The sequence below is a fragment of the Notothenia rossii genome, assembly GCF_949606895.1.
Source record: "Notothenia rossii genome assembly, chromosome: 8".
Taxonomy (NCBI): Eukaryota; Metazoa; Chordata; class Actinopteri; order Perciformes; family Nototheniidae; genus Notothenia; species Notothenia rossii.
This window is the reverse complement of record NC_136906.1, coordinates 68,742,731-68,754,862: the sequence shown is the minus strand read 5'-3', so window position 1 is coordinate 68,754,862 and position 12,132 is coordinate 68,742,731. Positions and strand designations below refer to the sequence as shown.

At 42.7% G+C, this 12,132-nt stretch overlaps 1 protein-coding gene across 6 annotated transcripts in view; it reads left to right on the top strand.

The window, feature by feature from the left end:
* Positions 1-12,132, top strand: part of utrn (utrophin) — a gene marked incomplete at its 3' end in the record, with an annotated part of 168,395 nt that overhangs the window by 23,475 nt on the left and 132,788 nt on the right. For 5 of the 6 annotated variants that reach the window (XM_079647051.1, XM_079647053.1, XM_079647049.1 and 2 more), the window contains 14 exons: positions 170-342; positions 1,495-1,610; positions 2,222-2,388; positions 5,513-5,743; positions 7,137-7,318; positions 8,097-8,247; positions 8,526-8,645; positions 8,911-9,012; positions 9,461-9,568; positions 9,698-9,877; positions 10,430-10,587; positions 10,683-10,818; positions 10,917-11,004; positions 11,710-11,954. In XM_079647051.1, the coding sequence (XP_079503177.1) occupies positions 170-342; positions 1,495-1,610; positions 2,222-2,388; positions 5,513-5,743; positions 7,137-7,318; positions 8,097-8,247; positions 8,526-8,645; positions 8,911-9,012; positions 9,461-9,568; positions 9,698-9,877; positions 10,430-10,587; positions 10,683-10,818; positions 10,917-11,004; positions 11,710-11,954 (2,157 nt within the window). The remainder of the gene's footprint in view (positions 1-169; positions 343-1,494; positions 1,611-2,221; positions 2,389-5,512; positions 5,744-7,136; positions 7,319-8,096; positions 8,248-8,525; positions 8,646-8,910; positions 9,013-9,460; positions 9,569-9,697; positions 9,878-10,429; positions 10,588-10,682; positions 10,819-10,916; positions 11,005-11,709; positions 11,955-12,132) is intronic. The other variant, XM_079647050.1, reaches the window with a different exon arrangement.

Below are 12,132 nucleotides of genomic sequence, written 5' to 3'. Positions count from 1 at the left end.
TTTGGCATGATGCATTAATCTGCCATGGGCCCCTGTTACATAAGATGAGCATTATAATAAGTATCCCTTTCCATATCAACACCAAACACATGCAAGATGTGCAGAATAAAATGATTTTTAATCTTGTTTATTCACCCATATAAATGTGTGTTTTTCCATGTTCGTGCAGGTGAAAGACATCATGAAGGATATCATGTCCAACCTGCAGCAGACCAACAGTGAGAAGATCTTACTGAGCTGGGTACGCCAGTGCACACGCTCTTACCCAGAAGTCAATGTGCTGAACTTCACCACCAGCTGGGCTGACGGCCTGGCTCTCAACGGCATCCTGCACCACTTCAGGTGAGGAGAGATGTAACGTCATGGTAACACACACTGTTAACCAGTTAAACCAGTTAAAGGATTACCTTTTCACATCCATGGTACATTTAGTCTTAATTGTATGACTTGATTCATGCACATTTCTGGTAGACTACATTTTCCATACTTTCATGTTGTTGTATTTGTTCCTATGGTGACATTGAATATTTGACATGCCCTTTGACTTTGAAGAATGTAAAAAATCCAAGGCTTGGAATTTAGGGTGTGTGTGTGTGTGTGTGTGTGTGTGTGTGTGTGTGTGTGTGTGTGTGTGTGTGTGTGTGTGTGTGTGTGTGTGTGTGTGTGTGTGTGTGTGTGTGTGTGTGTGTGTGTGTGTGTGTGTGTGTGTGTGTGTGTGTGTGTGTGTGTGTGTGTGTGTGTGTGTGTGTGTGTGTGTGTGTGTGTGTGTGTGTGTGTGTGTGTGTGTGTGTGTGTGTGTGTGTGTGTGTGTGTGTGTGTGTGTGTGTGTGTGTGTGTGTGTGTGTGTGGGGCGGGGGTCAGGTTGACAGGTCAGCGCCTGCCGGGTGTGTGTACACGGCTTGACTTGCTCTGTTTACGCCTGCCATGACACTGTTTGCACACGCTCAGTGTGTGTGTACGCCGTTGTGTGTGAAAGAAAGAGTAAGAGAAGCGTCAGAGGGTGTTTCCCCCGCTTTCTGTAACCCCTTGTTCTTACTAGTGACACACACTCGCACACAGGCCTGTGAGCTGTGAGAAAGGCCAGTGTTGGTTTAGACCTGGGCCGGGGTTTAAGTGGATCACTGAACACACACATTCCACACCCAACTGGCTTCAACGCAAGTCCCCCTGAACCCCTAAGGGAAGAGTCTTTTTTGTACAGAGGACACATATGCTTCAAATGTTTGTTACTTTTTTTCTGCACTAGAGTAATGCTCAGAACAAGATACATCTACAAACTTCCACCCCCTTTGTTAAAACACAAGTTAGTATAAAAACACATGCATGTACAACAGAAGCTATGATCTCAGAAAATCAACTATTTACCTTCACTCCAGCACTTTGAGAAATGCGCATATTTATGCAGATATGCGTGTTGTATTAATAATCTGAGACTGGAAATCCTATTCTGGAAATCCTGAATGTTGAAGTTGCCACTGTTCTTTGTGTCTTCAGGCCAAATGTATTCAGCTGGGATCAGGTGGTCCGACTGAGCCCTGTGGAGAGACTGGACCATGCCTTCACTGTAGCCAAAGACCAGCTGGCTATTGAGAGGCTACTGGATGCAGAAGGTACGTCCATTAGGAGCTGTTTAAAAAACATTTCCCATGTTGTACACCAACTGTATTTATTTTGGCAAGGATGACTGTAGAACGTTTTTTTATTTAAACAATTATATTTCAGTCACCCATAAACTACCTTTTTAAAGCGGAACAAAACAAAGTAAAAGCTGGATATGGAATGCCTTCATTTTACTATCAAACATTCCCACATATTCGACCATGGTCTGCATTCACAAAGCCTACCTTCATGTCCTGCCAGCAGTTGGATACACTCACAGTGGAGCAAATACTTGGTGTTATCTTTGGCTGAAGATTTGTAAGAAGCTGTGTTTGCTCAGAATGTTTTCCTACTTGATGGAGCACCTGTAGATCCTCGGTGTGCGTGTAGCTGAGCTGTTTATATTCATACACTTCTTATGTCATGACCCAGTGGTAGTCACATCTGACCTATGTCAAAGCAGTTTCATTTGTATAACTTGTCTCAACCTGCCCTTTTCTCTCCTCTCTCACTTTCCTCCCCTTCTAATCTCCTCCTCTCACTCCATCTACCATGCTGCCTCTCATGCTTGATTTCTATCTCTGCCTCCCTCCCACTATTCTCCCCCCCCCCTCTCTCTCAGACGTGGCGGTGCAGTTACCAGATAAGAAGTCCATCATCATGTACGTAACATCGCTGTTCGCCGTGCTGCCCAAAGACGTTACCATGGAGGCTATCAGAGAAGTGGAGACTCTGCCACGCAAATACAAAGTGGAGTCTGAGGGCTCAGGTCGAGGACTCAGTGCTCAGGTAAAACACCACACAGTTAATGTATGTGATATGATACAGGAGGGTACCAGACAAGCTTGAGTTTCTTTCTGGGCAAAGTGGGAAAGACACATAGATCTAGACCAAGGGGAGAGTCTCCTCGCTATCCTCACAGCATTTCAAACTGCACACACACAGATAGTGCTCACTGGATTCCATGGATACATCTGCTTCTCAAGGAGTTCAAGGTGCTTCTTTGTGTGCAACACCCACAGCTGGTAACCAGAGATGTAAACAGAAGAGCAGTAAGCCCAAACCTCAGGAATGTATACGTGGAATCCAAAAGTGAGTTTCTTAACAATTAGATGGTTCTTATTAATTGAGATGCAGAATTAGTTCTGAACTGGTTCTCAACCCTTGGTCTTGGTTCAGGACTTCTGTCGGCACTGAGAAAACACAGCATAGCATTCGATTTATTTAGAAAAACTTGCTTATTTAGTATGATTCCCATAAGTGATTGTTCAGTAAGCGATCTAAAATGTGTTATTCCTTTGGCATGTTCTAAATATGAAGAATCATTTCATCCGAGTCGGTTTAAGCTATTTTTTTTGTTAGTTTAACAGTGGATCTAAATGATACGGAAAGTATTTCTTGTTGATCTTTTTGTTCTCATGCACGTTTGCCATAACGATAATGCTAGCTGTGTTTTATATAAGCTGGGCTAACTTTACTAGCATCCTTTAGCCTATAGTGTAAGAGCTGCCACAATGCTAAAACGTTCTTTATTGAACTTGAAGTTTTATGTTATGCACATGCCAATTTTGTATATAATGTGTACCATATGTACTGCAAGTACTAGCATTCACGTTTTGGGTTATAAGACGTACTGAATTGAAACCTGGATGTCCTAATTTAAACTGTTCACAATGCATTTGTATCGATACACCCCCAAAAAAACAAAAAACTGTACTCAATCCCCATGGTTCAGTTATTTCAGTAGTGAAACAGTGCTTGAGACCAGCAGATATATCCCCTCCGGTTGCTGCCTCTCGGAACCTTCCTTTCTGTGCCGGCGTAAACAAGCCGCTATCTCCTTCTATGAACGGAGAGATGATAGCTCGGCTCCTGAACGTCAGCCTCAACAGCTAAAAGCTCAAGCCGTAAAAAATCTGGAGCCATAACTGCTTCAACCTTTTGCGGCCGCGTTGTGTTCGTGATAACATTCAGTTTAAAGGCCACAGCCGCTGGCATGTGCAAGAATAAGGAATACTGTGAAGTGCCTCATTGTGTGTTTCCTGATTGAATGAGTGAAAAAGCCGTCTCCTTCATTCTCTCCAGCACTGCTCATGAAAAGCATGGCAGGCGCAGCTAAACAGGGAGCAGAGCCATGACTCACCCAGCTGACATTAGCCAACAGACCAAACTGCATGCTGCTGGAAACACAGAGCAGTGAAGGGGTGGAAGGAAATGAGGGGAATAGAGATTTGACAGGGAAGGTTATTTGAGCATTGTGTGCTGGTGGGTGGGTGGCTTCAGTATGTTACTGACACGCACATGCTGATACAACATCTGTGTCTTATTTCTACACCTTGACTCAATTGGACTTCCCTGCTGTTTCACTAACGTGTGGTTCTGATAATTTTCACATTGTTAACATACTATATTCCACAATAACTACAGCATCACCCCCAAAAATGTAATTTCATTCAATCACATGCATCCCTGGAGCGGCTCCTTTCAGAGGTTTTGAGTCAGAATTCCAAAACCACCTCTTAAGTTTTTATTGCCCAAGGGCACATACTTCCCACGCCTTGGAACGAGAGCTGGAAAGCGGTTTTAAATAGTGGGCTGATTGGTCCAACAAGGGGTTTACTTTCCTGGCACAGCTCCTCTTCATAGGAAGTGATGCGTAATGCCGCTGGAAGTGAGAGGAAAAAGAAAGGCCCTTTGTTTTTGCTGACTGTTTGGTTCCCTCCTTTTAGTTGTAGGTTCCTGATGATGTTGTGAAGTTCTTTCTGGTGATTTTAGTTGATTGTTTTCAACATTCAAAACAACTTCAGCTTGAAATCTAATAATATTGAATATTGCTGATGATGAAGTGAGCTGATGTATGGATGATGGTGAATCATTACATGCTCCAGGATTTAAATGTGATGAATGCAGAGATCGAGTTGAGCAAATCATCTGGTGATAATAAAGTGTTCTGCTGTGCCAGGCCACAGCTATTTTACAGCCATTCAAGTCAATGAATAGACCAAGGCTGCAGTTTTCTCTCTCTGTATAGTTCACTCTCTCTTTCTCACTCTTTTTCTCTCGCTGCTGCTGCTGCTGTCTTTTCTTCCTCAGCTCACTAACATACTGTAAGGTCTTACATTATTTTTGTTTACTTATTTCAAAATATCAAAGGTCATTGAGTATTTTCAGCACCTGCCCTTATCCCAAAATCGCTGCACAGACATTACTGTTGTGTATTTTCAGCCTGGAACACAAAGGGCTATTTGACTTGTTACCAGTCTCCACACACCCATTAGCATTTCTGCCATCTTTGACTTGGCATCGCTGCCGTGCATAGATTGATATCTCCCGTTCATTTCGGCTCCACACAGATCTGTTGGGTTCTGTTGAACCTTTTCTTGCTTACTTATAGAAAAGTGTAAACCTGGAATAGTTTGTTAATTCAGTTGTGTACAAAGGACGTCACATGTAAACATGGTTTATATCCAAATTGTATTTTTAATGGTATTCAAAGTGAGATTGTGTTGACAAAACTTAAGGAACTATATAGGAATGTATTCAGGAAGTTGTTGAAGGACACTGCAGCATTCCTTTCAGACATGTTTTTCTTATTGTACTATAAACTATTTTTACGCTTTTTATGCTTTAAAAACAGCTCACCATTCATTTTCTAACTGTATACCCAACTTTACCCAGGATAGCACTATATTTCAAAGTGTCTGCTATTCCTAGAATGAGGATTGACCTTCCCAGCATGCCAGGGGCACCTCCCAGCATCCTATAATAGTCCTGCAGTTGTTTTTTTTCTTAAGTCAGCAAGGCAGGTCCCTCTGCGTGCACCAGAGTAGACTACATTTCTGGCTCTATTTTAAAACTGACCAACTGATATGTTCATATGAAAATCAGAAAATCCCTCTTCTCATGTTTTCAGAATGTGCAGATGGAGGAAGCGGGCAGCAGCCCCCGGCCTGAGACCCCCAGCCCCCTGACAGAGACTGAGGGGGAGATGGAGGGCAGCATGATGGAAGTGGACCTGGACAGCTACCAGACCACGCTGGAGGAGGTACTGACCTGGCTGCTGTCGGCCGAGGACGCTCTGCAGATTCAGGAGGAGGTGTCGGACGATGTGGAAGAAGTCAAAGAGCAGTTTCACACACACGAGGTAGGAGGAGACCTGCAAGCTGGCGTGAGGCTTACATTCACATGCAGAGGAACGCACAAACAACAGCTCTATTTACCCAGCAAAGTATTTATTTGTATATTTATTTATTCATTAATACATTCATTTATTTCTGTGGATATGTAAAAAAAGTTAAAAAGGGAAAAATAGTTTGGTTCCCTTCCTAGTTTAGTAGATGAAACGTCCCTAACTGTTTCAAAAACGACATGCTCAAAGAGATATCCTAAATGGACCTATACATATCCGTTTAAAATAAAATTTGTATTGTTTGACAATACAAATGCTGACACACTTTTATGACCCACATGATATTTGTCAGATTTGCACTTCAGTTTTTTGTCAACTGTCATTCTCTCTGAGATAGAGGCCTCCCACAACCAACTGTACATGCTCTGTACATGTTGGGAATGCCAGGAATTCTGCTGAGAACATTAGCGCACAGCACCCCACGGTGCCTTGGCCTAGAGCTTACTTGCTTGCTTGAGAAGGCGTAGCTGCAGGGTTTATGTCTGTGCATGTGTGTCAGGGGGCTTTGGCAGGATTCCCTTGGCTGAAATGTGAATATTTGTGAAGTCTAATGTCTGGAATCCAGGGTCAAAGCAGAAAGCGCGTAGTGAGATCCAAAGCCTATTTAACAGCAGGTCTAAAACAAATCAGTTTGCTTCAGCCAAGTTGTTCACATACTCCAACTTCTCCAGCAAAGCCTAATCAAAAACCATGTGCTCAGAGGTGCAGTCAAAAATGCTTACTCATCCACAGAGCTCACACAAAACAGACAATAACTCAATTCATTGGGTTTCATTTTGCGCACAACAGCAATGAGCAGCTCCTCTAAGAGTTGAGAAGCAACCAAACTCCTTCAAAGTTTCTCTTGTATTTCTTCTTAAAGTATTCCTCTTTTGTTTTGCAATTGGCCTCAGTTGGCTGCTTGGCAGACTCTGCTATTCAGTGTGTGCTATTCGCAGGCTGGCTCTGACTGTTGCTACAGCAACACTCACAAATGCAAGAGTGCAGAGGTGATGCCCGGTGCTTCTGCAGGGCATCATTAAGTGGTATACCAAGCAAAGCTCAAGGGTGGGGAGAAACCAGATGTTAGTATGTGGGAGCCAAGAGACAGCATGCTGCCTCACATTTTACAAGCAATGTTAAATCTCCATGTTAAACTGAATCTGGATCATTCTAAAGGTATGTGGTCATACATCGTCTTCCTTAACTATCATAGTGTACATACAGTTAGTGGGTCCCACGGCTGTATGGTGCTAGAACATAGCTTCTCTGGAAGACGCAACATTAAAGAACACAAATCACGAAGTTTGAGAGTCAAAGATTTGCATTACATCTTTTTAAATAACTGTTTTATGTTCCTCCCCAAAAGGCTTTTATGATGGAGCTGACAGCGCACCAGAGCAGTGTGGGTAATGTGCTTCAAGCGGGAAACCAACTGATAGCCCAGGGCAATCTGACCGACGAAGAAGAAGAGGAAATACGGGAGCAGATGAGCCTCCTCAACTCCCGCTGGGAAAACCTCCGAGTGGCCAGCATGGACCGCCAGGCCAGGTAGAAAAACAAACAAGCACACCTGCTTCAGACCTGCAGGGGGGTTAGAATACCCTTTGCTGTTCTTAATTGCAAACATTACATCATTTTGGTTTATTTATTTCAGAAAATATAAATAGATAAGGCTTGAAATGAAAATATCTGTAGATGTATTCACTGGTAGTGTGCAGGGCAATCCCAACATGAGCAACAATTTGCTCCGAGGTCATTTTTCTCTCTGCGTCACTGTTGATCTTAGATGTTTATGAGTTTTTCTTTAGAATGAGAGTGTTTGATAATGCAAACTGTGTGAAGGTGACATCTGATAAGCCTTGAGCCCGCCAAGGCCTAACAAGTCGAACACTCAATCTGTGTGATCAAGGTTTACGATGCTTTACATACACACACACACACACACACACACACACACACACACACACACACACACACACACACACACACACACACACACACACACACACACACACACACACACACACACACACACACACACACACACACACACACACACACACACACACACACACACACACACACACACACACACACACACACACAGTTGTTCATAAATTGTATTCATGTTGTCCGCTCTATCGTTATTGACCCTGATCTAAAGTATATGTGCTTATGCGTGCCATAACTCTGTGCATGGAGTCTGTATTCAACATTATCACTTACTCTAGATGATGTGCTACTGAGCTGACACCATACAGATGTGTAGATATATAGCTTCTGTTTCATTTCTTCACCTCACTCTGTGCCGAATCTCCCTCTCCAGGCTCCATGAAGTCCTGATGGATCTTCAGCAGCAGCAGTTGCAGCAGCTTTCTGATTGGCTGTCACAGACAGAGCAGCGAATCAGAAAGATAGAAACAGAACCGTCAGTGAACGACCTGGAGCTCTACAAAGAACAGATAGATCAGCACAAAGTAAGATTTCTGTCCAAGTGATGATCTTTCATGAATGTAGTCCATTAGAGAATGGGACATTGATAAACTATGATCAGGAAGGAGACAAAAAATAATTCACCCTGCACTTCCCTTGGCCTAAACCAGTCTTGTGATGCATCATCACATGTTTGATCCTTTACTTAATGAGTCATTCACTGTCTCCATGGTGTCCCCATGAAGCCAAGTAGCTTCTCTGCCAGCTCTGTTAATGGGTAACATGTGACCGTGCTGAGTTCACTGTTTGCGTTTCTGTTCAGGAGCTTCAGAATGACCTGGAGGCGGAGCAGGTGAAGGTCAACTCTCTGACACACATGGTGGTCGTCGTAGATGAGAACAGCGGTGAGAGTGCCACCGCTGCCCTGGAGGAGCAACTGCAAGTGAGTTTCTTAAAATGTGTCAGTTCAAGAAGCAGAGCCTCCATCTACGACGTGCACTACATTAGCCTTTTATTGCTAATTCACGAGTAATAACATTGGTAATTTTTCCTAAAAAATATCCTAGATCTGTTACAGGAAGCTGTTTTTGGTTACAAGATTTTGTATATCGAGTTCCAAATAACATGTATTAAATGTTTCCCCGTCCTTTGCGAAGTGTTTCTGAGAACATGTTGGTAGTAACAATTGTCTTTATCCTGCATTCCAGTCTTTGGGTGAGCGCTGGGCGGCTGTGTGTCGCTGGACAGAGGAGAGGTGGAACAAGCTGCAGGAAGTCTTCATGGTGTGGCAGCAGCTTCTCTCAGACCAGGTAGGACATGCACTATGAACTCACTCTCACACATACAGACACAGGCACAGACGATATCATGCACATGCTCTTCCTTTTTTCCTTCTAATTAGATCGTCCAGCATAATGGGTCACTTCAAGTGTTTGCTATTCCTAGCATCTTCAAAACGGCTCACATTTGACCGTTTTTGTTTCATTTTTACATTATTATGAAGGAAAGTGATTAGTACTTCATTACATTAACCTATCAATGTTTAAGATCTAGTGTTTCTCTTTAACAGAAACTTAAAAAAATATATATATTTACTATAAAAACTGTGGTTTGAGTTAGAAATGTGTTTGCTTTTGATTTTAGCTCTTCAAGTTATGAATTAAAAGGGTCAAACATGTTTTTGTTCAAAGGACACCAAGACTGTTTGTAAAGCTTTCTAGGTGTTTGAAGCTAATGCAAATTTCTCACCTTTTCCAGACTTTATTTAGAGCGTGGTTGGCAGAAAATGAGGAGGCCTTGAGTGAAGTACAGACCAGCAACTTTAAGGACCCAAGTGAAATGAATTCCAATGTGCGCCGATTAGCAGTAAGTTATCTGCCAAGTCTTCGAAGCTGCCACGCCAGATACTTTAACAACTAAATGCCTTTTTAAACTTCAATATAAGGTTTCCATGTTTTGTGTAGCCCTTCATTTTTTTGTGACTCCTTCCTGTAGATTTTGAAGGAAGACATGGAGAAGAAGAGGAGGACTCTGGACCAGCTGTCTGATGCCGGACAGGATGTGATCTCGCTGCTCCGGAGCCCTGAGGCCGGGGCCAAGATTGAGGCGGACACAGAGGAGCTGGCTCATCGATGGGATAACCTGGTGCAGAAGCTGGAGGACTGCTCCTTCCAGGTGTGTGTCAGTGTGTCAGAATGGGTTTTGTCCTCCTGCGTGGAAAACTTAATGCACAAAGTACAAAACGGCACCTCAAGAAAAAGGAGCTATTCATTTAAATATGCAGAGGTCAGTGTTGACGAAGATGGATCAACTTGGATAAAATAACATTAAAAAGCTATAATAAATAGTATGATAATATATGATTGGGATAATATGGATTTGAAATTATATAAAGTTATGTAAAATCCCTTAAATTATTGTTGATTGTTCGATAGATAAGTAAAAAAAAATTAAACATGTAAAATACAGTAACTTGAAGAGTTTGGGAGGTTTAGGATCTAATTGAAAAAACTTCCCAATAGCATAAGTTATTGATTTTACAATGTTGCAATATTTGTTCTTTAAAATTGAATTTATAATCGATTTTCAATATGAATTAAATAATTTTTCCTAAAAGGGAAGTAGGGTACAGATAATTGAATCTGTTGTTTCTAAATGAAAAAAGTCTCTGCTCACAACTCTGTGAGTTTGGTTGATGTCTAATTCATTCTCACTCTGACTGCTAAGGTAATGGAAGCTGTGACAGACGTTGGGATGACTCAGGTGGAAGAGCAGGTCGTCGTGGATACAGTTGCTGTGGCTGCTTCGATCGCCGACCAGGACTTGGCCCCGCCTGCTCCTCCTAAGAAACGACTGGTGGAGACAGATGCAGAAGTCAGACGATTGTAAGAACTTTGACACTCAGAACTTACCTCCTTTGTCAGGAAAGTGAAAGAATAAACCCAACCCCAATACACACATTGTGTTCTGTGTCCTGCAGGTTTGAAAATAAGCTGTCTGACCACTTGATCTGGATTAAAACATGGAAGACTTCCACTCAAGCGCTGGCCTCCACACACCCTGACACTACACCTGACACACCAGACCTGCAGGAGAAACTTAAGGTAAACCTGCAGGTGATGACAAAATACTTCAAATTAGCACATATTTTGAATTAATCACCATAAATGTGTTTTATGTGTTTTAAATGTTTTTATGTGTTTAATCACTGCAGGGTTTGGAGTTGGACCTCACAGAAAAGGACGCCACAGTGAGTCAAGTGATCCAGGAGGGACGGGTCTTGATGGACCAGCTGGAGAGAGGTATGAAGGAAGGAGGAAATGGTCCTTTCTCAATCACACTGAAATTATTAGTGACAATAAACCAAACACTATTTTAAACAAATCCATCCAAGTTCTCTGAAAAGATGTTCCCATCTTTATTGTTTCTCAGAGGCTCTAACAGAAATCTTCCATTTCCCTGTTAAACTGTTCATCTCATAAGGTTTTACTACTTTTCCACAGCTGCTTGGTATTTTCCAGGCATTTACAAGCTTACAATTTTTTGATTGTTTTTCAGTTTTAGTAATCTGAACGTGTGTGTGTGTGTGTGTGGTTGTGGACAGAGTTGTAAAAATCTGTCAGCCTGCAGGGTGGCTGACTCCATATAACTGCTCAATGAAATGAAGAGGCACTCAGGGTTTTTGATGTGTTTACACTGTTCTGGAGGCAGTGAGGGGTAGTCGAGCAGCACTCCTAAGTTAGAGAAGATTTGTTAAACACCAAACTTTCCACTAAACTCAACTTATTTGATTCCCTCATGTCTGCAGTTCTCTCATCCGTGCTGTGTTTTCCAATCTTTCATCCGCTAGTGTTTAATACTTTCGCTTCAGTGTCAGAAAACTCACAACACAGGCTGTGACACATTCCAACAAAATTATGCAAAAACACATTCAAAGTGTGCTTTTACTTTACTTGTGAGCCGTTTGAAGGGAGCGTTTATATTTTTTGACTTGTCTTTTTCTGTAGAGGGAGAGCGTGTGGACTCGGTGAGGGCAGACATAAACCTGATCCAAACCGAGTGGGATGTGTGTGTGCGGGAGCTGCAGGCAGCCCGTGAGCGAGTTCACACTCAAAGCCGGGTCAGAGCCGTGTCTGCAGAGCTGGCAGACCTCGACCGAGCCTTCGAGGAACAAGATCAATGGCTGGACTCGACCCCGACTGTAGAGAAGTGCAACGAGGCCGGGCTCAGAAGTCTGAGTGGAGAATGCCAGGTGAGAGTCAGCGGATACATCCCCATTCACCCTGATCTCCTTTGTGTGACTTTAATCCTCACCCCTAACCCTTTCCTCAATCCTCTTACATTCAGATCATGCAGTTGCAGTCTCAAAAATAGTTCAGTTTTCAAAGCAGAGATGAAACACTTCAAAAGAAAGTCATAAATCAAAACAA